Raw genomic sequence first — 26,261 nt, forward strand, 5'->3', positions numbered from 1 at the left:
TTCTTCAAGACTTATGAATCTCACTATTAGGATTTGGTGAGAACCAAGAGGACCCAATCGTGGTTTGAGGACTAGGAGCTCACTGGTCCTGGAACTCAGAACCTTGTTTTTCAAGCTTTATGGACCACACCAATAGGACTGAGCGAGAACCAAGGACACCCAATCATGGCTGGGTCCTGGAACTCAGAACTTTGTTCTTCAACCCTTATGGATCCCACTAATTCCGAGATTTACAAAACTGAAACAAAATAGTATTGGGTAAAGTTTCGATTCTTACGTTTTTGGCGCACATGTGGGATATTGCATTGTAAGTACAAATTTAACAAATTTGATACAACTTACGACGACTAACGAAAAAATTGCACACCCTAGTGGTGTCCCATCCAAGTACTGAACCTGCTTGGCTTCCGAGCTTAGATAAGATCTGATGCCTTCAAGTCACCCACAGACTTTCCGTAGGATTTTCATAGGCAAGGAATATGAGGAGGTAGTTGTGCCAGTTCCTCTGAAATAGAGCCCACAGCACCTGGTATTTCTTGGTGGCCGCCCATCCAAGTCCTAACCAAGGATGACCCTGGTTGGCTTCTGAGATCAGATGGGTACTTTTAGGGTGTTTAGATCCCATCTGCCCAACATATCCCCTATTAAATCAACCCCTAAAACCATTGCACTAGTAGGCAACCAAAACTTACTGAGTTTGGAGTCAGGCCCATGTTTGCTTCAATGTACGTCTCCGTCTTTGGCTCCACAGCAAGCTCCGCTTCCAGGATCTTCTCCACGGGCATGTCCTCGTTTGCGTTGCTCGTCGACTCGACCTCATTCTCGTTGCGATCCTTGCCCCGCTGCCTCTCCTCCTGGACAGCTGGAAACGGGAGAGAGAAGGAAGAGGAATCGGTCAGAGGCTTCCAAGAGAGAAAGCATTTCTCAAAGCAGGACTTGGGCATCCTCCAAGTTGGCATGCCTCGTGAGCTAATGTTCTAGGGAACAGCATGAACATGTGTGACTACATGGGATGCAACGAAGGGAAGCAATTGTACATTATTTAATCAGTTTCCATCAGTACAAAGCTATTGTAGGGGAAACAGAATCAACAGATGACAGCATCAAAGACCATGCCAGATAGTCTAGATTGCTGCTGGATTCAAATAATACCAAATTGTACCATGTTTGAACTAGATGGCCATGAGGGTCTCTCAACTCTTGGATTTTATGACTTTGGAACTGAATCCCTATTTGTCCATGGAAACCAATTAAATCCCTACTTGGCCATGAAATCCCATTGAATCCCCATTTGGTCATGGAAATCCATTGAGTCCCCACCTTAGGGTCACCATAATTCAGACATTACTTGAAGGCACACAACATCAACTGGATTCTTGAAGGACATTTTCAAGATGGAGGAAATTATAAGTATCCAAACATTTGGTGCAGATGGAGGAGAATAAGATCCATTTGCTGTCCAATAACAAGTCAACAGTCTGACCCAATGAATCCATAGGAGCTACTTATATGTTGGTCCTGCTCTATCAACGTTAGGTCAATGGGCCCACTCTAGTTATGAGTAACCAATAGGTCATGATGGAGTAGTTTAGTGGTTCTCAACCTGGGGTCCCCAGATGTTTCTGGCCTTCAACTCCCAGAAATCCTAACAGCTGGTAAACTGGCTGGGATTTCTGGGAGTTGTAGGCCAAAAACATCTGGGGACCCCAGGTTGAGAACCACTGGTGTAGTTGAATGTGTGTGTATTTATATCTGTATATGCATATTTGGATCCTGTTGGTGACATATGTCAGTGCAAAGTTCATGTGTCTTTAAGCTTGTAGAAGGGGGAATTTGCTACCTCCTTTACATAATGACTTCTACCCACCCAAGACTCGCCTTTTTCTTTTCTCCCCCAACACAGCTATGAAGATGAGCAGCATTTGAGAAGCAACCAGCTCTATATAGCTGGACAAGGAATTACAACATTATCCTCCAGGACTTTCAAGAGGACATGCAATCTGTCCATAGAGACGTAGAAATATACTTTTAGATGCCCCCCAACCAGTATTCCGCCTCCCAAGAGTCCTTCAAAAGAAGTGAAGACACGGAGACAGCAAACTCCCAGATGTATAGAACTTTACATGATTCTCATGTAGAATTGTGACCTTTACAATTAGCCTAATCCAACGTAAGGTCCACTATGGACAACTCATGGTGGGACGGAGATGAACCTGAGCTCTTGAAGGCTATGCCAGCAAAGCAAGACACAGAGAAAGCAGTCTCCCAGATGTATAGAACTTTCCACAAAGTAGCCTAATCTTCCAGACAATTCATGGTGGCACAGAGATGAACCTGAGTTCTTGAAGGCTACGTCAGCAAAGCAAGAGTCCCAGATATATAGAACTTTACATGATCTTTATGTAGGATCGTGACCGTTACAAAGTAGCCTAATCCTCCGTAAGGTCCACTACGTACCACTCATGGTGGGACGGAGATGAACCTGAGCTCTTGAAGGCTACACCAAGAAAGTAAGACACAGAGACGGTAGACTCCCAGATGTATAGAACTTTACACAATCCATACGTAGGATCATGATCTGTACAAAGTAGCCTAATCCTCCATTATGTCCACTAAGGGTAACTCATGGTACGACGGAGATGAACCTGAGCCCTTGAAGGCTACGTCAGCAAAGAAATACACAGAGAAAGTAAACTCCCAGAGGTATAGAACTTTACATGATCCTCATGTAGGATTGTGACCTGTAGAAAGTAGCATAATCCTCTGTAAGGTCCACTACAGACAACTCATGGTGGGATGGAGATGAACCTGAGATCTTCAAGGCTATGCCAACAAAGCAAGACTCCCAGATATACAGAACTTTACATGATCCTTATGTAGGATTGTGACCTGTACAAAGTAGCCTAATCCTCCATAAGGTCCACTATGGACAACTGGTGGCTACACCAGCAAAGCAAGACACCAAGAAAGCAGACTCCCAGATGCATAGAACTTTCCACAATCTTTATGAACAATCTTGACCAGTACAAAGTAGCACATTCCCCCATAAGGTCCTCTATGAACCTGAGATCTTGAAGGCTACACCAGAAAATAAAGATACAGAGAATCAGACTCCCAGATGTATAGAACTTTATACGATCCTTACGTAGAATCGTGACCTGTACAAAGTAGCCTAATCCTCCATAAGGTCCAGTATGGACACCTCATGGTGGGATGGAGATGAACCTGAGCTCTTGAAGGCTATACCACCAAAGCAAGACACAGAGAAAGCAGACTCCCAGATGTATAGTACTTTACATGATCGTTATGTAGGATCGTGACCTGTACAAAGTAGCCTAATCCTCCATAAGGTCCAGTGTGGACAATTCATAGTGGGATGGAGATGAACCTGAGCTCTTGAAGGCTACACCACCAAAGCAAGACACAGAGAAAGCAGACTCCCAAATGTATAGAACTTTACACGATCCTTATGTAGAATCATGACCTGTACAAAATAGCCTAATCCTCCGTAAGGTCCAGTATGGACAACTCATGGTGGGACGGAGATGAACCTGAGCACTTGAAGGCTACACCAGAAAAGAAAGACACAGAGAATCAGACTCCCAGATGTATAGAACTTGATACGATCCTTATATAGGATTGTGACCTGTACAAAGTAGCCTAATCCTCCATAAGGTTCAGTATGGACAACTCATGGTGGGATGGAGATGAACCTGAGCTCTTGAAGGCTACACCACCAAAACAAGACACAGAGAAAGCAGACTCCCGGATGTATAGAACTTTACATGATCCTTATGTAGGATCGTGACCTGTACAAAGTAGCCTAATCCTCCGTAAGGTCCACTATGGACAACTCATGGTGGGACGGAGATGAACCTGAGCTCTTGAAGGCTACACCAGAAAAGAAAGACACAGAGAAAGCAGACTCCCAGGTGTATAGTACTTTACACAATCCTTATGTAGAATCATGAACTGTACAAAGTAGTTTAATCCTCCGTAAGGTCCACTATGGACAACTTGTGGTGGGACGGAGATGAACTTGAGCTCTTGAAGGCTATGCTAGAAAAGCCATGCACATAGATGGTGCTACAAGGAGGGTAAGAGTCTACAACTTGCATTTCCACAGATTGGATATCTACAATATCATGTACCTACACACCAAGAAAATTAATTTCCCCCACTTCTAGTCCTCTATAGTAGCTTCCAGCCCAAGTGTGGTCAAAATAGAGGATCCACTTTTGGATATATAGATATATATAGATATATAAACAAGTTTTTGCTGCTTAACAGCTGGTCCAGTAATATTTGAAAGGGGAATACCTTGTTCTTCCTGCCTTCCAGGGAGTCTTGTGGGCCGGGATGGATGGTGCTCCATCCCTGTAATAGAGTAAAAATTTGGAAATGAAACATTGCTGTAGTAAAATCGCAGCGGCTGAGGCTGCGGTTCAGTAGTAATAGCAGTAGTAAACTTATTATGATAATTACTAATTGTGAGAGTGCCGTCAACATACAGGGCACTGCATAAAAGGAACAATGACGCTATGCTGAGGGAGTATAAGGGTAAGTGACAGATACGTCTGAAAAATCACATTGTGTGGATCAAAATTGTGTGGACACATGAGCCATCCTGAAAACAATAGGCATCACAACACTTGGTGAATCTAAATATAGTGGGCTGGAAGCCACATAAACAGCTATGGAGAGCCACCGATGGCTTTTCAGATCATACTTTCCTCCTTCTGCAATATACCAACCCACAACTTATCTGTACACATAATAAAAGTGAAAATATGTATGTATGTGGCTAAGGTGTCCACGTACACGGACAGGCTCACAAATAGCTACAGCTCCCACTACTCAGGAGACACCAAAGGCCCTTCCTCCAATGACATTGCTATAGCGAGCACCGTAAACATGTCCAAGAGCATTGACAGTGCCCTCCACCAACACCACACTGCCCACCACACAAGGAATGCTTTCATCCGGGGACAATTTCATCCTAGCTTTTATGTGTTTCCTCTACCACAGACATCCCAGTGTTTCTGACTCTCTCCATTGGTGTGGAATTTGCATGACTCCACCCACTGCCTCTCCCTTAACCCTCTCCTATTCTTTTCTATGGCACACAGCAAACAGATAGGAATTGATCAGCAATTTTTCCTCCATCGCAGACATCCCAGTGTTCCTTACTCTCTCCACTGGCATGGAATTTCCATCACTCCACCCACTGCCTCTCCCTTAACCCTTTCCTATTCTTTTCTATGGCACACAGCAAACAGAGGAATTAATCAGCAATTTTTCCTCTATCACAGACACCCCAGTGTTCCTTACTCTCTCCACTGGCATTGAATTTCCATCACTCCACCCACTGCCTCTCCCTTAACTCTTTTCTGTTCTTTTCTATGGCATGCAGCAAACAGATAAATTAATCAGCAATTTTCCTCCATCACAGACATCCCAGTGTTCCTTACTCTCTCCATTGGCATGGAATTTCCATCACTCTGCCCATGACCTCTCCCTTAACTCTTTCTTATTCTTTTCTATGGCACACAGCAAACAGAGGAATTAATCAGCAATTTTTCCTCTATCACAGACACCCCAATGTTCCTTACTCTCTCCACTGGCATGGAATTTCCATCACTCCACCCACTGCCTCTCCCTTAACCCTTTCCTATTCTTTTCTATGGCACACAGCAAACTGAGGAATTGATCAGCAACTGAACATATTACAGAGATTTTGAGAGACTGCACCATGATTTATAGGGATTGTAGGTCCTGGGATGTATAGTTCACCTGCCATCTAAGAGCACTCTGAACTCCACAATGATGGACCTGGAAATGACTTGGCACACAGAACCCCCATGACCAACAAAAAATACTGGAGCTCTTTGGAGGGATTGATAAGGAGTTGTAGTTCACCTATATCCAGAGCGCACTATGAACCCAAACAATGATGGATCTGGACCAACTTGATATGCATACTGAATGTCCCCAAATTTGAATACTGGTGGCTTTTGAGGGGAATTGGCTTGGACATTTTGGAGTTGTAAGTAGCGGGATTTATAGTTCACCTGCAATCAATGAGTACACTGGACTCCACCAGAGATGGAATTGGAACAAACTTGGCACATAGAGCCCTCATGACTAGCAAAAAAATAAATAAATACTGGAAGTCTTTGGAAAATATTCACTTTGATTTGAGAGAGTTGTAGTTCACCTACATCCAGAGAGCACTGTAAACCCAAACACTGATGGATCTGGACCAAACTTGTCATAAAGACCGATATCCTGAAATTTGAGGAGTTTGAGGGGAACTGACTTTCCTTTCTGGGAGTTATTGTTCACCCACAAACAGAGAAATTGTGACCTCCACTGATGATGGACCAGGATTGAACTTGGCATACAGAACCCCCATGACTAACTCCACCTACTGGAGGGGTTTGAGGGGACAGAGTCACCATAGTGGGAGTTGTAGTTCACCCTACAGCCAGAGACCACACTGAACCCCACCAACAATGCATCCTTGTCCATCAAACTTCAACAACTGATGGAGCTTCAGGGGGATAACCTGTCATGATGGGAGTTGTAGTCCACCCACAACCTTATGCATTTTGTACCATTAATAAATTGACGTTTTCAAATAACCCGGGCATTGTTGGGTTCCCAAACTAATTTATAATAATGAGAGCTAATGGACACATTTCCTATCATTATTATATATATATACTCGCGTATAAGTTGACCTCATGTATAAGTCTAGGGTAGTTATGGGCTGTGCATAAGTCAAGGGGAGTTCTTAAAATCCAGAAATGGGCTTTTCGCAATTTCTGGGGTTTCTTTTGGGGTGGCTACCATCAGTCCAAAACATCTTACGGTCTGAAGAAAACATCCCCAAGACTTGCCATAAAGACCCTACTCATAGCAAACAAGTGCTTGTTTGCCAAGCTAACGAAGAAAACAGAATGTTGTTTACATCAACAGATGGTTGACATTTCCTCCCCAGTTATTAGTCTTCCCAGAACACTCAACGGCGCTCGTTAAGTCCTGCCTTAATGAGAAGGAAGGAAACAGACAAGAGTGGATCTCCAACCAGATGTGGCATTAGGAGGTTTGAAGGACCACTTCAAGAGATGATGCTACCCAAGTCCCAGAAGAAGATACAAACACTAGATGTTTATGAAGCCATGCAAGGACAGAGCTGTTTAGAAGAGCGTGTGTGAAGGCGGGCATCCAGCCTCTTAAGAATCTCAGACTATATTTATTTTTAGCATGTTACAGAGAAGAACGGATAGTGCCTACTATCCTTTGGCCGAGAGTACTTACAAACACAAATGATCTTATCAACAGCTAGTTATTAGTCCTTGTAATGAAAATGGATGGATGTTCCCACTCCCTTTCAGCACAAAGTCTGTTCAACCATCTCAAAGCTCCCTGTTTGAGCAGTAATGGCATGATCGTCAGCATAGATGAAGCTCCCTGTCCCTTCTGGCAGTGGCTGATCATTTGTGTAAATGTTGAACATGGATGGAGCAAGCACGCTCCCCTGAGGCAGGCCGTTCTTCTGTTTCCGCCATCTGCTTCTCTGGCCCTGGAACTCAACAAAAAAGCTCCTGTTTTGTAGCAGGTTTCCTATGAGGTGGGTGAGGTGGTCGTCCTTTGTGATATTATACATTTTTCCCAGATGGTGAAGCTGGGAGACGCCTGCTCAGACCCCTGGCCTTTGACCTGTGGGGTCCCGCAAGGTTCCATTCTGTCCCCATGCTTTTCAACATCTACATGAAACCGCTGGGAGAGGTAATCCAGAGTTTTGGAGTTGGATGCCATCTCTATGCAGATGATGCCCACCTCTACTACTCTTTTCCACCTAATTCCAAGGAAGCCCCTTGGGCACTGGACAAGTGCCTGGCCACTGTGGCTGTCTGGATGAGGAGGAACAAGCTGAAGATTAATCCCGACAAGACAGAGGTCCTCCTGGTCAATCGTAAACCAGATTGGGGTATAGAGTGGCAACCTGTGTTGGACGGGGTTGCATTCCCTCTGAAGTGACAGGTCCGCAGTCTGGGTGTTCTCCTGGACTCATCACTTACGCTTGAAGCTCAGGCGTCGGTGGTGGCCGGGAGGACCTTTGAACAATTAAGACTCGTGCGCCAGCTGCAACCGTACCTCACGAAGGCGGATCTGGCCAGGGTAGTCCATGCCTTAGTCACCTCCAGATTGGACTACTGTAATGCACTCTACGTGGGGCTGCCCTTGAAAATGGCCTGGAAATTTCAATTGGTTCAACGGGCGGCAGCCAGGTTACTAACTGGTGCTTCTTGCAGGGAGTGGTCAACCCTCCTGTTCAAGGAGCTCCACTGGCTGCCATTCATTTTCCAGTCCCAATTTAAGGTGCAGGTGCTTACCTACAAAGCCCTGAATGGTTTGGGACCCACCGACCTGCGTGACCGCATTTCTGTGTACGAACCCACATGACAGAGAGGCCTCAGTGCAAAGGGAAGTTTCTCATGAGAATATTCCTGCTGGGTCTAGCAATGATGGTTCACTCTCTCTCTCTCTGAGCTCTCAAGATTTGGGTTTGGAAAACAATCTGACACCTGGAAATAATAAGCAGCCAATGCTGTAGAATTTGAAGAGATACAAATGGAGGGCGAAAGAGAGAAGCGTGCCAAGAGGAAGGTGCATCAAGCCAACCCTGACTGGGACCACCTTCCACCTGCAAACCAATGCCCTCACTGCAGAAGAACATGCAGGTCAAGAATAGGGCTTCACAGTCACCTACGGACTCACCGCTAGGACACCGAACTTACTCGGTCAACGAGGGATTGCCTAAGTGAGCAAGAAACTCACCAATCGGAAGGTTGACAGTCCAAGCTTATGGATAAATATGCTGGATTGAGACCAGTGGACCAATGTCTCTACCACAGTCGGGATTCACCAACTGCATTCAGATGAATGATGAATGGGAAAGGTTCTTCCCAAAGCCAGGATTTTGGTACCAATGATCTGGGCTCAATTTATGCCTTCTGAGTTCCTCCCTGCTATGACTCCTCTATTCTATCTATGCCAGGCTAGTTGGCTAGGAGAGCAGTTTCATGCCTGCCGTGGGCAGCGAGGGGGTTCCCTCTGCATGTGACTCATTTGCTGAAGGCCTTTGAACTACCGCAATGGCAGAAAGATTAAGAATGAACGTTTGCCGGCAGAGCCCGCCCTTCCCAGCCTCCTTCCAAGACTGCAAAGCTAGCAAAAGTCATCCCAGGATAAAGCGTCAGGGCAGAATATCGGAATCACGGCAGCCAGAGCAAAAAGTGCCCGAGGAATCCTGAAGGAAGTTACTCCGGTCTATTATATTGTATTACTAGCTGTCCCCTGCCACGCATTGCTGTGGCCCAGTCTGTTGATCTGGAAAATAAAGTAATGAGAAAGTGTTGGTTTCTAATATATCTAATTCCTTTCAGCTTGTGGGTAAACAGTATTTCTTGCTGTTTCTTTGTCAGTGTTGGTTGTTTTGCTTGCTTGCATGCTGCAAGTCGCTTCTGGGGTGAGAGAATCAGCCATCTACGAAGACTCATGTCTGATCCCACAGCAAGTTGGCTACAGGAAAGGCAAAAGCTGCACATCGCAAGTGTTGAACCTGACTCAGCACAGAGAAGACGGTCTTGAAAGGAAGCAGATCACAGGAGCTGTCTTCATAGACCTGTCAGCAGCCTATGAGACTGTGAACCACCGCCTCCTCCTGAGAAAAATGTATAATATCACAAAGGACTACCACCTCACCTGCCTCATAGGAAACCTGCTACAAAACAGGAGCTTTTTTGTTGAGTTCCAGGGCCAGAGAAGCAGATGGCGGAAACAGAAGAACGGCCTGCCTCAGGGGAGCGTGCTTGCTCCATCCATGTTCAACATCTACACAAATGGCCAGCCACTGCCAGAAGGGACAGAGAGCTTCATCTATGCTGATGATCGTGCCATCACCGCTCAAGCAGGGAGCTTTGAGATGGTAGAACAGAAGCTTTCCAAAGCTCTAGGTGCTCTCACTGCCTATTACAGGGAAAACCAGCTGATCCCTAATCCATCTAAAACACAGACATGTGCCTTTCACCTTAAGAACAGACAAGCATCCCGAGCTCTGAGGATCACCTGGGAAGGAATCCCACTGGAGCATTGCAACGCACCTAAATACCTGGGAGTCACTCTTGACCGTGCTCCAACCTACAAGAAGCACTGCCTGAATATTAAGCAAAAAGTGGGCGCTAGAAACAATATCATACGAAAGCTGACTGGCACATCCTGGGGATCACAACCAGACACAGTGAAGACATCTGCCCTTGCGCTGTGCTACTCTGCTGCTGAGTATGCATGCCCAGTGTGGAACTCATCTCACCACCCTAAAACAGTGGATGTGGCTCTTAATGAGACATGCTGCATTATCACAGGGTGTCTGTGCCCTACACCACTGGAGAAATTACACTGCTTAGCCGGTATCGCACCACCTGACATCCACCGGGAAGTAGCAGCCAATAGTGAAAGGACCAAGGCAGAGACATCTCCAGCTCATCCCCTGTTTGGGTATCAGCCAGCACGTCAACGACTTAAATCTAGACATAGTTTTCTAAGATCTGGACAGTCCCCTGACCTACAAGAAGCACTGCCTGAATATCAAGCAAAAAGTGGGTGCTAGAAACAATGCCAGTCAGCTTTCGTATTATATTGTAGGTCCAAGTGTCCTCGATTCATCTCTGAATATTGGGCTCTTCCCAAGGGCCTAGGATATTATAATTATTACTATTATTAGAATAATTATATTGCATTAATATTACTATTATATTTTATTATTACTGTTATTATTATATTGTATTTTTATTACATGTACATAACATTGGAGCACACACACATATTTGGTCCAAGTGTCTGGGATTCGTCTCCAAATATCAAGCTCTTCCCAAGGGTCTATATTATTATTATTATTATTATTATTATTATTATTATTATTATTCTAATTTCTCCCAATCTTTGGCAGATCTTTGTAAAGGGAAGCCTTCCAATCCTGGCCTAAGGAGGAGGCCTCTCTGGCTGTTCGGACTCCAATGTCCACCGGGACCGTACCCTCCTCGTCCAGGGTGGGCCCCTTCCCGCTTCCTTCCAAACTGGTCTCCTTTGGAGCCTCCTCCTCCTCCTCCGCTCTTCCCAGGAGAAGTGCCGAGTTTGACATTTCCAGCCACGGCACACGTGCAAGTCCTTGAATAACCCCCCGTAAATCAAGCATGTCAGATTTGCTTAGCGCTTGGCTCGCTCTTCCCGGGGCTCCCTCGGCATCCGAGGGAAGGGATTCTCTGGGCTGCGGCAAAGAAAGCATCCCGAGAAGGTTGGTCTTTTGAAGCTAAAACCACCTCAAAGCATCAAGGCGAATCTACAGTGGGAAGGTCCATTTAGTAAAGACGCGGGAGACACCAAAACAGAACTCCACTTGTCTTGTTCTGTGTGTTTGTATGTAATTGTTATTCCACTGTACTAAAGGTATTGAATGGTTGCCTAACTGCGTATGTTGTAATCTGTTCTGAGTCTCCTCGGGGAAGTAGAGTGGAATATAAACAAAGTATTATTATTATTATTATAAACTCACCAGGAAATGAAAACTTCCTCTAATGCAGTGGTTCTCAACCTTTCTAATGCCGTGACCCCTAAATCCAGTTCCTCATGTTGTGGTGACCCCCAACCATATTTTCGTTGCTACTTCACAACTGCTATTATGAATCATAGTGTAAATACCTGATATGCAGGATATACGAGGGATATTTTTTAAGTAAGGTCCGTTTTGTTGTAAACACGAGTAGTTCGCGCGCATACCGCAATGAGTGCGTGCGTCGTGTACCAGCATGCCTCGGGAACAACTGTGCTCAGTTTCCGCTCTGCAGCTCACCTCTACGGTTCTGTTCTGTGCTTTAAAAATGTTTAAGACTATCAACTCATTCTCCGCATGTGAGGTTCACTCAGTGATACGGTTTTTGTCAGCAAGAAACCTGCCTGCTGTAGAAATTCATCGACAGATTTGTGAAGTGTACGGTGATACCGTTATGAGTGAAAGCAAAGTGCGTAAGTGGGTACGACAATTCAAAGATGGCCGTGACAACGTCCATGATGAGGACTGCTCCGGTCGCCCTTCTTTGATTACAGACGATTTGGTGGCTTCAGTTGAAGCGAGGATTTGTGAGAACAGGCGCTTCACAATAACAGGTCTCTCAAACGAATTTCCTGACGTGTCGAGATCAGTGCTTTACAACATTGTTTCCGAACACCTAAAGTTTAGGAAACTGTGCTCCTGTTGGGTCCCGAAACTCCTAACACAGGACCACAAAACCAAAGATTTGAGTGTGCAATCAAATCAAATTGTCTGTAATCAAAGAAGGGTGACCAGAGCAGGACGTTGTCACGGCCATCTTTGAATTGTCGTACCCACTTACGCACCTTGCTTAGACTCATAACAGTATCACCGTACACTTCACAAATCTGTCGAATTTCTGCAGCAGGCAGGTTCCTTGCTGACAAAAACCATATCACTGAGCGAACCTCACATGCGGCGCATGAGTTGATAGTCTTAAACATTTTTAAAGCACAGAACAGAACCGTACAGGTTAGCTACAGATCGGAAACTGAGCACAGTTGTTCCCAAGGCATGACGCTACACGATGCACGCGCTCGTTGCGGTATGCGCGCGAACTACTAGTGTCTACGACAAAACGGACCTTACTTTAAAAATACCCCTCGTTTTTTCATTGTTGCAAATTGAACATAATTAAAGCATAGTGATTAATAACAAAAAAAATGTTTGGGGGAGTATGGACAACAGATGAAGGGATCTGCAGTACCTTCAACTGACTCAGCTCTGACTTCCACAGACCTCTGAGACCCCCACAAATAACATACATGGACCAAACCCAGCCAGTTTAAGGAGCACGCGCCCAGGGCCAATGTAGGAAGCGTGTACCCTGCACCAGCCTTCTTCCCCATGCGCAGGTCAACGTCGGAGCACATCACTCTCCCAGAATTGGCAAGCACGCAGGAGAGGAGAGCACGCTTCCTGCACCGGCCCCTGGGCATGCGCTCTCTCCACCAGCCCTCTTCCCCCACACACTAGGCCTCTCGGGGTTTTTTAGCACCCTGAAGATGACACATGGGCCTGCACGAGGAGGTGGGGTCTAAGGCGGCAGGTCTGCGACCCCTCGAGAATTGCCAAACGACCCCTCTGGGGGTCGCAACCCTCAGGTTGAGAACCGCTGCTCTAATGATAACATTTAATTATCAACGGTACTCTAAACTGTGATGCCCATATGCCAACTTACCTGGACTTGAATCTCACTGGTTACTTCTAAGCAAAGTAGAGTCACTCAATCAACCATCAGATGGTACGTTATGAGTTCTGAGCCTTGATCGGGCGTCTGATCAGAGTAATAAATCCCATTGATTCAACAAGTCTACTCTAGTAGGGACTGGCAACATTATGTAATGTTCAATCCAGACTTTTGACCATATTGGTGTGAAGATCTGCCCCTAACAAGGTCGCCTACCGCCTTTGTGCCTTACCTTCCCTTTTCATGCCCATCGCAAGACACTTCTGGTACCGGCAATACTGGCATCGGTTCCGCTGGCGCTTGTCAATTAAGCAGTCCTTGTTGTCGCGGCAGGTGTAGGTCAAGTCCTTCCTCACCGTCCGCTTGAAGAAGCCCTTGCAGCCTTCGCAGCTGTATACGCCGTAATGTTTACCTGCGGACAGAGAGAAAGGTCCATCATTAGGTCTGTGTTGATGCACGGCAAGCTGCTGAAGGTCAATCCTACCAGTCCATCATCTCATAAGGAACTCCTCATCCAAAGGAAGGATCCCAAATGTTGGTCCTATGTGTGTTTTGGATGAAATCTCCCAGAACTGCTGAAGGCCAACCCTACTGATCCTAAGTCCATCAACTCATAATGAACTCCTCATCCAAAGGAAGGATCCCAAATGTTGGTCCTCTGGGTATTTTGGATGACATCTCCCAGCACTGCTGAAGGCCAACCCTAAAGATCGCAAATCCATCAACTCATAATGACCTCCTCATCCAAAGGAAGGGTCCCAAATATTGGTCCTCTGGGTGCTTTGGATGACATCTCCTAGAACTGCTGAAGACCAGTTCTGGGAGATCGCTAGTCCATCAACTCATAATGAACTCCTCATCCAAAGGAAGGATCCCAAATGTTGGTCCTCTGGGTATTTCGGATGACATCTCCCAGCAGTGCTGAAGGCCAACCCTAAAGATCGCAAATCCATCAACTCATAATGAACTCCTCATCCAAAGGAAGGGTCCCAAATATTGGTCCTCTGGGTGCTTTGGATGACATCTCCTAGAACTGCTGAAGGCCAGTTCTGGGAGATCGCTAGTCCATCAACTTATAATGAACTCCTCATCCAAAGGAAGGATCCCAAATGTTGGTCCCCTGAGGGTTTTGGATGACATCTCCCAGAACTGCTGAAGGCCAAGCCTACTGATCACAAGTCCATCAATTCATAATGAACTCCTCATTCAAAGGAAGGATCCCGAATATTGACCCTCTGGGTATTCTGGATGACATCTCCCAGAACTGCTGAAGGCCAACCCTACTGATCCCAATCCATCAACTCATAAGGAACTCCCCATCCAAAGAAATAATCCCAAATACTGATCCTCTGGGTATTCTGGATGACATCTCCCAGAACTGCTGAAGGCCAACCCTACTGATCCCAATCCATCAACTCATAAGGAACTCCCCATCCAAAGAAATAATCCCAAATACTGATCCTCTGGGTATTCTGGACGACATCTCCCAGAACTGCTGAAGGACAACCCTACTGATTGCAAGTCCATCAACTCATAATGAACTCCTCATCCAAAGGAAGGATCCCAAATATTGACTCTCTGGGTATTCTGGATGACATCTCCCAGAACTGCTGTAGGACAATTCTACTGATCGCAAGTCCATCAACTCATAATGAACTCCTCATCCAAAGGAAGGATCCCAAATGTTGGTCCCCTGAGTGTTTTGGATGACATCTCCCAGAACTGCTGAAGGCCAATTCTACTGATTGCAAGTCCATCAACTCATAATGAACTCCTTGTGCAAAAGAAGGATCCCAAATATTGGCCCTCCTGGTGTTTGGATGACATTTCCCAGAACTTCCGACCATTGGGCAACCTGGTTCGGCTCTTGGAACCTAAAGCCCACAACACCTGGAAGACCAACAATTGGGAACCACCATATTTAACCCTTCCATGGAGGGCATTACCTGAAGATCGGTCACCACAGATGGCACATATGTGCTTGGTGAAGGAGGCCATGGCCGACGACGGATGAACTGGCACTTTAAGGACGCCATTGATGCCCAAGGGAGGCTTAATGTCTTCTGTGCTGCTCACTGGATTCATGGGAGAATTGAGCTGCAAGGTCAAGAGGGGGAGGGAAAAAAATCACAATCCGGAACATTCAATGACATGACATAACATAAAATGGTAGGATGTTGGTATTGTTGCTTTTGAGTCTTCTTGTGAGATATAAATAATCATATACACATAAAAAAGTGAAAATATGTATGTGTGTATGTGGTGAGGTGTCCACTTACACAGACAAGCTCCTGCCTCCACAAACAGCTATAGCTTCCACTACTCAGGAGATACCAATGGCCTTCCTTCCAATGACATTGCAGGTTAGAGTGAGCACCATAAACATGTCCAAGAGCCCTGCCAATGTCCTCCACAAACACCAACTGCCCACCACCCAAGTGAAGGCTTTCATACAGTGATAATTCCATCCTAGATTTGATGTGTTTCCTCCACCACAGACATCCCAGTATTTCTTACTCTCTCCACTGGTGTGGAATTTGCATGACACCACCTCTCCCTCAACCCTTTCCTATTCTTTTCTATGGCATACAGCAAATAGAGGAATTGAGCAGCAACTGAACATACTAGAGAGGTCATGATTTATAGGAGTTGTAGGTACTGGGATGTATAGTTCACCTGCAATCTAAGGGCACTCTGAACTCCACCAACAATGGACCTGGAACTAACTTGGCACTCAGAACTACCCATAACCAGCAAACAGAGGAATTAATCAGCATTTTTTCCTCCATCACAGACATCCCAGTGTTCCTTACTCTCTTCATTGGTATGAAATTTCCATCACTCTGCCCACTTCCTCTCCCTTAACTCTTTCCTATTCTTTTCTATGGCACACAGCAATCAGAGGAATTAATCAGTATTTTTTCCTCCATCACAGACATCCCAGTGTTCTTTACTCTTTCCATTGGCATGGAATTTCCATCACTCCGCCCACTGCCTCTCCCTTAACCCTTTCCTATTCTTTTCTATGGCACACAGCAAACAGAGGAATTAATCAGCAATTTTTCCTCCATCACAGACATCCCAGTGTTCCTTACTCTCTTCATTGGCATGGAATTTCCATCACTCCGCCCACTGCCTCTCCCTTAACCCTTTCCTATTCTTTTCTATGGCACACAGCAAACAGAGGAATTAATCAGCAATTTTTCCTCCATCACAGACATCCCAGTGTTCCTTACTCTCTTCATTGGCATGGAATTTCCATCACTCCGCCCACTGCCTCTCCCTTAACCCTTTCCTATTCTTTTCTATGGCACACAGCAAACAGAGGAATTAATCAGCAATTTTTCCTCCATCACAGACATCCCAGTGTTCCTTACTCTCTTCATTGGCATGGAATTTCCATCACTCCGCCCACTGCCTCTCCCTTAACCCTTTCCTATTCTTTTCTATGGCACACAGCAAACAGAGGAATTAATCAGCAATTTTTCCTCCATCACAGACATCCCAGTGTTCCTTACTCTCTTCATTGGCATGGAATTTCCATCACTCAGCCCACTACCTCTCCCTGGACCCTTTCCTATTCTTTTCTATGGCACACAGCAAACAGAGGAATTGATCCACAATTCAACATACTACAGAGGTTTAGGGAGAATTCACCATGATTTATAGGAGTTGTAGGTCCTGGGATGTATAGTTCACCTGCAATCTAAGAGCACTCTGAACTCAACCAATGATGAGCCTGGAACTAACTTGGCACACAGAACTATCCATAACCAACAAAACATACTGGAGGTCTATGGAGATATTTAGAGGAGTTGTAGTTCACCTACATCCAGCGCACTATGTACCCAAATGATGGAACTGGACCAAACTTGGCATGAATACCCAATATGCCCACATTTGAATACTGGTGTGTTTTGAGGGGAATTGGATATTTTGGAGTTGTAGGTACTGAGATGTATAGTTCAGCTGTGATCAATGAGCACTATGAACTCCACCAAAGATAGAATTGGACCAAACTTGGCACATAGAGCCCCCATGAACACCAAAAAATACTGGAGGTCATGGGGGGGGGGGGATCACCTTGATTTGAGGGAGTTGTAGTTCACCCACAATCAGGGAAACTGTGACCTCCACCGATGATGGACCTGGACCCAACTTGGCACACAGAACGCCCATGACTAACTCAACCTACTGGAAGGGTTTGAAGGATTTGGTGGGCATTGACCTTGAGTTTTGGAGTTGTAGGTACTGAGATGTATAGTTCAGCTGTGATCAATGAGCACTATGAACTCCACCAGTGATAGAACTGGACCAAACTTGGCACATAGAGCCCTCATGAACACCAAAATATACTGGAGGTCTTTGGAGAAACATCACCTTGATTTGGGGAAGTTGTAGTTCACTTACATCGCAAGAGCACTGTGAACCCAAAACACCGATGGATCTGGACCAAACTTGGCACACACACCTGATATGCTGAAATTTGATTACTGGAGGGGTTTGAGGGGAGCTGGCCTTCCTTTCAGGGAGTTGTAGTTCACCCACAATCAGGGTAACTGACCTCCATCAATGATGGACCTGGACCCAACTTGGCACACAGAACCCCCATGACTGACTCAACTTACTGGAAGGGTTTGAAGGAGTAGGTGGGCATTGACCTTGAGTTTTGGAGTTGTAGTTCACTTATATCCAGAGAACACTGTGGACTTGAATAATTTTGAATCTGGACCAAACTTGGCACGAATACTAAATATGCCTGAATGTGCACACTGGCGGAGTTTGGGGAAAGTAGACCTGACATTTGGGAGTTGTGCTTGCTGGGATTTATAGTTCGCCTACAATCAATGAGCCTTCTGTGTTGCAGAATAAGGATTCTTGAGCTTGGTTCTCTCGACGGCTATTCCTGTTTCTCTCGCAGGACTCAAGTCGCAAAATTCCCCCTTCGAGTCAGCTGCCTAAGTTCCTCCCTCGACTTTGGCAAAGAAAACATGGGTGTTTTTCACAAGGACAGGAAACCCAATGCTTCGGCTGCCAACTTCCCATTCGCCCGGCGCCAGCTTCGAGGAGGAAGCGTCGGCAGAGGACGAAGACGGCGAGAGACGGCTTCCGCGGCAGGAAATGTCATTTTATAAAACCAGAGAGTGACTTCTGGACACTTTCGGTTTTGGGGGTTCTGGTGTGAGCCTTCCTCTAGCCTCGCCCGCTCTCCCTCGCCAACACTTGCGCACCACACTGCCATGCCTGCTCTCCCCAATGCCTTTTGAAGTCTCAAAAATAGCCCTCCCCTTGGTGGAAAGGTCGGCCAATCACAGCGCAGGAGGGCTTTTGGTGGGAGGATTCGCCGTAAGTTTCCAAAAAGGAAGAGAAGGACAAGCGGAGAGATCTTCAGGGATCTTGAAGGGACTTTTTTGCATGAGCCTCCCTCCATCATCGCATGCTCTCCCTCACCCACACTTGCGCACCACGCTATCATGTGCTGAGCACGCCTGCTCTTCCCTCCCCATTTGGAGTTTCAGAAACAACCCTGGGCAAGGTGTTGGAGCGGGTGGTCGCTGCTCAGCTCCAGGGCTTCCTGGATGACATCAACTATCTGGATCAGTCACAGTCTGGCTTCAGACCTGGTCATGGTACTGAGATGGCTTTGGTTGCCTTGGTGGATGATCTCCGCAGGGAGCTGGACAGTGGGAGTGTGACCCTGTTGTTTCTCTTGGACATCTCAGCGGCTTTCGATACCATCAATCATGGTATCCTTCTGGGACGACTTTCCAAGATGGGCCTTGGAGGTATGGCTTTGTCATGGCTCCGGTCTTTCCTGGAGGGTCGATCCCAGATGGTGAAGCTGGGAGACGCCTGCTCGGACCCCTGGCCTTTGACCTGTGAGGTCCCACAAGGCTCCATTCTGCCTCCCATGTTTTTTAACATCTACATGAAACTGCTGGGAGAGGTCATCCGGAGTTTTGAAGTTGGGTGCCATCTCTACACAGATGACACGCAACTCTGCTACTCTTTTCCACCTAACTCCAAGGAAGCCCCTCGGGTGCTAGATGAGTGCCTGACCACTGTGGCTGTCTGGATGAGGAGGAACATGCTGAAGATCAATCCCGACAAGACAGAGGTCCTTCTGGTCAATCGTAAACCAGATCGGGGTATAGGATGGCAACCTGTGTTGGACAGGGTTGCACTCCCCCTGAAGTCGCAGGTCTGCAGTTTGGGTGTCCTCCTGGATTCATCACTTACGCTTGAGGCTCAGGCATCGGTGGTAGCCGGGAGGGCCTTTGCACAATTAAGACTCGTGCGCCAACTGAGACCGTACCTCGGGAAAGTGGATCTGGCCAAGGTGGTCCATGCCTTAGTCACCTCTAGGTTGGATTACTTAGTCCTCCCTCCCTCCAGCATCACACACTCTCCCTCACCCACACTTGCGCACCACGCAGTCATGTGCTGAGCACGCCTGCTCTCCCTTCAGTCTCAGAAACAACCCTCCCCTTGGCTGAACGGCGGAGGAGGGCTTTTGTTGGGAGGATTCACCGTCTGTTTCCAAAAAGGAAGAGAAGGACAGGCGGAGAGATCCTCCGCCCTCTCTGCCAAAGGGGTTCCCAAGACCATCAGAAATATATGTTTTCCGATGGTCTTTGGCAACCCCTCTGAAACCCCCTCGTGACCCACGCCAAGGGTCCCGATCTCCAGGTTGAGAAACACTCCTCGAGGAATTAAAAATATCTAGATATTTCAAAATAGCTTTTATAATTCATGAAATTTGCACTTTTGTGAGGGTCCTGTGTCTCTAAAGTGGATGACCTATCAGATTTTTATCCGGAGTTATTTGCATTTTTGCCCCCGGTGGCGCAGTGGGTTAAACCGCTGAGCTGCTGGACTTGTTGACCAAAAGGTCGGCGGTTCGAATATGGGGAGTGGGGGTGAGCTCCTGCTGTTAGCCCCAGCTTCTGCCAACCTGGTAGTCTGAAAACATGCAAATGTGAGTAGATGAATAGGTACCACTCCGGTGGGAAGGTAATGGTGCTCCATGCAGTCATGCCGGCCACATGACCTTGGAGGTGTCTATGGACAATGCCGGCTCTTCGGGTTAGAAAAGGAAAGTAAACACTACAGCAGCGTTTCTCAATCTGGGAGTTGGGACGAGAGGGGTGTCAGAGGGGTCGCCAAAGACCATCAACAAGACTTGTTTGCTTATTTATTTACTATATTTGTATACCGCCCTTCTCAACCCTAACGTCAGTGGAAAACCTTTCCCTCTACCCTCTACCCTCACTCCTATGAGTCAGATTTTGGGGAGATATGTGGGATGCAGATGAAATAAACACAATAGCGATGATAGCAATGATGGTGGGAGGAATTGGAGGAGGATTGAGCTATGGTCTCAGTATGGCTGCACTTTCTAGACAACCCATCCTTAAAAGCAAGGATGCATATCATGCCTGAAGCATTGATGCTTCAACAGCCCCAGTGACAGAAGGAGGGCATTAAATATTAAACGGGAAAGCCAACTGTTTTCCTTCTGTATCAAACCACTGCAAAGTTCTGGCTGCGCAGTCACCGTACGGATGGGGAGGGACACTGCGGCAGGACTGTATGTACCCCCATTGCTCTAGGAAGGGGTAGACGAGCCTCAGTGGAGTTTCCTTCTCAGCAACTCGACATACTGGAGGAGTTTGGAGGATTGACGCCACGTGATGGAAGTTGTAGTTCACCCTGCATCAAGTCAGAACATTGTGACCCCCACTGACAATGGACCTGGACCACATTTGGCACACAGAACATCCATGACCTAAGAAATATACTGGATAGCCATCTACCTAGATGGCTTGGATTGCGTCTTCCGCTGTGGCAGAATGGGGTTGAACGGGGTGGCCTTCGGGCCTCTTAGAATCATAGAATCATAGAATCATAGAATCAAAGAGTTGGAAGAGACCTCGTGGGCCATCCAGTCCAACCCCATTCTGCCAAGAAGCAGGAATATTGCATTCAAATCACCCCTGACAAATGGCCATCCAGCCTCTGCTTAAAAGCTTCCAAAGAAAGAGCCTCCACCACACTCCGGGGCAGAGAGTTCCACTGCTGAACGGCTCTCGCAGTCAGGAAGTTCTTCCTCGTGTTCAGATGGAATCTCCTCTCTTGTAGTTTGAAGCCATTGCTCCGTGTCCTAGTCTCCAAGGAAGCAGAAAACAAGCTTGCTCCCTCCTCCTCCCTGTGGCTTCCTCTCACATATTTATACATGCCTATCATATCCCCTCTCAGCCTTCTCTTCTTCAGGCTAAAAACACACCCAGCTCCTTAAGCCGCTCCTCATAGGGCTTGTTCTCCAGACCCTTGATCATTTTAGTCGCCCTCCTCTGGACACATTCCAGCTTGTCAATATCTCTCTTGAATTGTGGTGCCCAGAATTGGACACAATATTCCAGGTATGGTCTAACCAAAGCAGAATAGAGGGGTAGCATTACTTCCTTAGATCTAGACACTAGGCTCCTATTGATGCAGGCCAAAATCCCATTGGCTTTTTTGGCCACCACATCACATTCCTGGCTCATGTTTAACTTGTTGTCCACGAGGACTCCAAGATCTTTTTCACACGTACTGCTCTCGAGCCAGGCCTCATCGTCCCCCATTCTATATCTTTGCACTTCGTTTTTCCTGCCTAAGTGGAGTATCTTGCATTTGTCCCTGTTGAACTTCATTTTGTTAGTTTTGACCAATCATCTCTCTAATCTGTCAAGATAGTTTTGAATCCTGCTCCTGTCCTCCGGAGTATTGGCTCTCCCTCCCAATTTGGTGGCGTCTGCAAACGTGATGATCCTCCCTCCTAACCCTTCATCTAAGTCATTAATAAAGATGTTGAACAGGATCGGGCACAGGAAGGCACTCCACTCGTCTCTTCTTTCCAAAATGAAGAGGAAGCATTAGTGAGCACCCTCTGCGTTCGTCCATTTAACCAATTCCTGGGAAGGTGGGAAGAGTGAGATCAGGTGGGCTCGGTCGCATTGCGGCGTTCTCCCGGTGCCTTTCTGCTCCGTTAGGTCTCCCGCGCCAACCAAGCGGAAGCCGATCGCAAGCGACACCTGCCATCTGATGCAGAACACCTTCCATCAGTGCCACCTCTGTGCCCGCAACGGGGGCACACGCCTCATTAATGCCATGGCGTCGTGGGCCAAAGCAGCGGTGACGCCGAAAAAGACAGGACCTGCTACCTGTTCCTCGCTCGCTTCGTGCAAACTCAGGTAGCCTCCTTCCTAGTTGGGGTTGTGGCCAATGTAGGAAGGAGGGAGCGAGACGGCGAGAAGGAACAGATTGCCAAACTCACTCGGGCATGAGTGTCTTGAGCATTTCCGCCAGGAAAAACCACTTAAGGCAGGCCATGAGTAAATGAATCGGAGCGACCGCAACGTACCGGCGGTCCAATAAGCATCGCCTGCCAAGCTCTTCTTCTTCTCCTCCGCGTCTCCGCCCTTCTCGCCGCCCCCCTTTCCCGCCCCACTTCTGTTTATTGCTGGGCTTTTGCATTGCGTGACCAGCTCTAAAAATAGACCACAGCGCAAGGCGGTTTCTCCCCAAGGAAATGTGGAGCAGAAGCCGGGAAGACGCGGGCTCTTCTTCTCCTCACTCCAGATAGCCAGCTGCAGAGCGGAGAAGAAGGTTGTCAGATCTACCCTTTGATGGGACTTTGCGGGAGATCTCTGTCAAACCAGAACATCCAATTTGGGATTGGAACTCTAGTGATGTTAGGTTGTCAGATCCTCTCTTTGATGGGACTTTGGGGAAGATCTCTGTCAACCTAGGACATCCTATTTGGGATTGGAACTCTAGTGATGTTAGGTTGTCAGATCCGCCCTTTGATGGGACGTTGGGGAAGGTCTCTCTCGACCTAGAACATCCAATTTGGGATTGGAACTCTAGTGATGTTAGGTTGTCAGATCCGCCCTTTGATGGGACGTTGGGGAAGGTCTCTCTCGACCTAGAACATCCAATTTGGGATTGGAACTCTAGTGATGTTAGGTTGTCAGATCCGCCCTTTGATGGGACGTTGGGGAAGGTCTCTCTCGACCTAGAACATCCAATTTGGGATTGGAACTCTAGTGATGTTAGGTTGTCAGATTCGCCCTTTAATGGGACGTTGGGGAAGATCTCTGTCAACCTAGAACATCCAATTTGGGATTGGAACTCTAGTGATGTTAGGTTTTCAGATCCGCCCTTTGATGGGACTTTGGGGAAGATCTCTGTCGACCCAGAACACCCAATTTGGGATTAGAACTCTAGTGATGTTAGGTTTTCAGATCCACCCTTTGATGGGACTTTGGGGAAGATCTCTGCCAACCTAGAACATCCAATTTCGGATTGGAACTCTAGTGATGTTAGGTTTTCAGATCCACCCTTTGATGGGACTTTGGGGAAGATCTCTGCCGACCTAGAACATCCAATTTGGGATTGGAACTCTAGTGATGTTAGGCTTTCAGATCCGCCCTTTGATGGGACTTTGGGGAAGATCTCTGTCGACCTAGAACATCCAATTTGGGATTGGAACTCCGGTGATGTAATTTTGGATCGATGCTCTTCAAAGAAAGCAAGAAGTCCTAAATCCTTTGAGAAGTTCCAATCAGAACCGTTTGGAGGAGGGGAATATGTCAATAAGGTGAACACAGGGATACTCTTCCCATTACCAGAACCTCAGGTCTTCTCCTTATGTACCAGAACAATGTTCTCCCTAGGAATCTCTAGATCAGTGGTTCTCAACCTGTGGGTCCCCAGATGTTTTGACCTTCAACTCCCAGAAATCCTAACAGCTGGTTAACTGGCTGAGCTTTCTGGGAGTTGTAGGCCAAAACACCCAGGGACCCACAAGTTGAGAACCACTGCTCTAGATCCTCCACTGTGATTTAGGTCATATTGGAGGACATAGAGCAGAGTTTTTCAAGCTGAAGATCAGGACCCTTGGGGTCACCAGGAAGGTTGCCAAAGACCATCAAAAATTCAGAATTTTCTATTGGTCCTGGGGATTCTGTGTGGGACGTTTGACCCAATTCTATCATTGGTGAAGTTCAGAATGCTCTTTGATTGTAGGTGAACTGTAAATCCCAGTAACTACAACACCCAAATGTCGAGGTCTATTTTCTCCAAATTCCACCAGTGTTCATATTTGGGCATATTGAGTATTCATGACAAGTTTGGTCCAGATCCATCATTGATTGAGTCAACAGTGTTCTCTGGATGTAAGTGAACTACAACTCCAAAACTCAAGGTCAATGTCCACCAAACTCTTCCAGTATTTTCTGTTGGTCATGGGAGATCTGTGGGCCAAGTTTGGTCCAGATCCATCATTGATTGAGTCAACAGTGTTCTCTGGATGTAAGTGAACTACAACTCCAAAACTCAAGGTCAATGCCCACCAAACTCTTCCAGTATTTTCTGTTGGTCATGGGGGTTCTGTGGGCCAAGTTTGGTCCAGATCCATCATTGATTGAGTCAACAGTGCGCTCTGGATGTAAGTGAACTACAACTCCAAAAACTCAAGGTCAATGCCCACCAAACCCTTCCAGCATTTTCTGCTGGTCATGGGAGTTCTGTGGGCCAAGTTTGGTTCAATTCCATCACTGGTGGAGATCAGAATGCTCTTTGATTGTAAGTGAACTATAAATCCCTGCAACTACAACTCCCAAATGTTAAGGTCAATTTTCCCCAAACTCCACCAGTGTTCGCATTTGGGCATATTGAGTATTCGTGCCAATGTTTGAGTCCACAGTGTTCTCTGGATGTAGGTGAACTACAACTCCCAAACTCAAGGCCAATGCCCACCAAACCCTTCCAGTATTTTCTCTTGGTTGTGGGAGTTCTGTCTGCCAAGTTTAGTTCAATTCCATCATTGGTGGAGTTCAGAATGCTCTTTGATGGTAGGCCTCATTTTGCAGCACGTTCTCTGTAATTCTGCTGAATAGTGGGGGGGAAACCTAAGCTTGCAATTCCCACGAGCCCCCCGACTCTCACGCACTGGGCAGCCCATTGCGAGGGAAGATGTGGGGAAATGGGTCATCATCTCCAATCGCTCATGACCCAGATAGCTTGCGTTGCATTTGGGGAGATGTTGGGAACGCATTATTTCAGAGGTTCGTTGTTTGTGATGTTAACCCAGGCTGAAATCCTGTTGGCAACCTCCAACCCAAACAAGACTCATGAGATCATATCTGGAACTGCAAGCCAACCTGAAGATAAATTTATTTTATGTAGTCTACTTTAGTTCTATACCTCATAATGATGATAATTTTATTGAATTTATTATATTTATATTATATTTATTTTATATTGTATTTTATTATATTTTATTATTGTATTTATATTATATATATATATATATATTATAGTTATTATTGTATTTATATTATAGTTATTATTGAATTTATATTGTATTTTATTATATTTATTATTATATTTATATTGTATTTATTATATTTATATTGTATTTTAGTATATTTATATTATATTTATATTATATTTATATTATATTTATTATTATATTTATTATTATATTTATTATTATATTTATTATTGTATTTGTTATTCTATTTATTGTATTTATATTATATTTATATTGTATTTTATTATATTTATTATTGTATTTGTTATTCTATTTATTGTATTTATATTATATTTATATTGTATTTTATTATATTTATTATTATATTTATTATTATATGTATTATTGTATTTTATTATATTTATTATTATATTTATTATTGTATTTATATTGTATTTCTATTATATTTCTATTATATTTATATTGTATTTTATTATATTTATTATTATATTTATTATTATATTTATTATATTTCTATTGTATTTATATTATATTTATTATTATATTTATATTATATTTATATTATATTTATATTGTATTTATATTATATTTAT

The 26,261-nt window shown here is 45.6% G+C and overlaps 1 protein-coding gene across 2 annotated transcripts in view; it reads right to left on the reverse strand.

The window, feature by feature from the left end:
• RXRA (retinoid X receptor alpha) overlaps window positions 1-26,261 on the reverse strand; it is a 161,831-nt gene that overhangs the window by 24,322 nt on the left and 111,248 nt on the right. The window contains exons 3-6 of one of the 2 annotated variants that reach the window (XM_060757471.2): window positions 15,293-15,443; window positions 13,579-13,758; window positions 4,321-4,377; window positions 693-862 (exon numbers count right to left, since the gene is read on the reverse strand). In XM_060757471.2, the coding sequence (XP_060613454.1) occupies window positions 693-862; window positions 4,321-4,377; window positions 13,579-13,758; window positions 15,293-15,443 (558 nt within the window). The remainder of the gene's footprint in view (window positions 1-692; window positions 863-4,320; window positions 4,378-13,578; window positions 13,759-15,292; window positions 15,444-26,261) is intronic. The other variant, XM_060757472.2, reaches the window with a different exon arrangement.

The sequence above is a fragment of the Anolis sagrei genome, chromosome 11 (genome assembly GCF_037176765.1).
Source record: "Anolis sagrei isolate rAnoSag1 chromosome 11, rAnoSag1.mat, whole genome shotgun sequence".
Lineage (NCBI taxonomy): Eukaryota > Metazoa > Chordata > Lepidosauria > Squamata > Dactyloidae > Anolis > Anolis sagrei.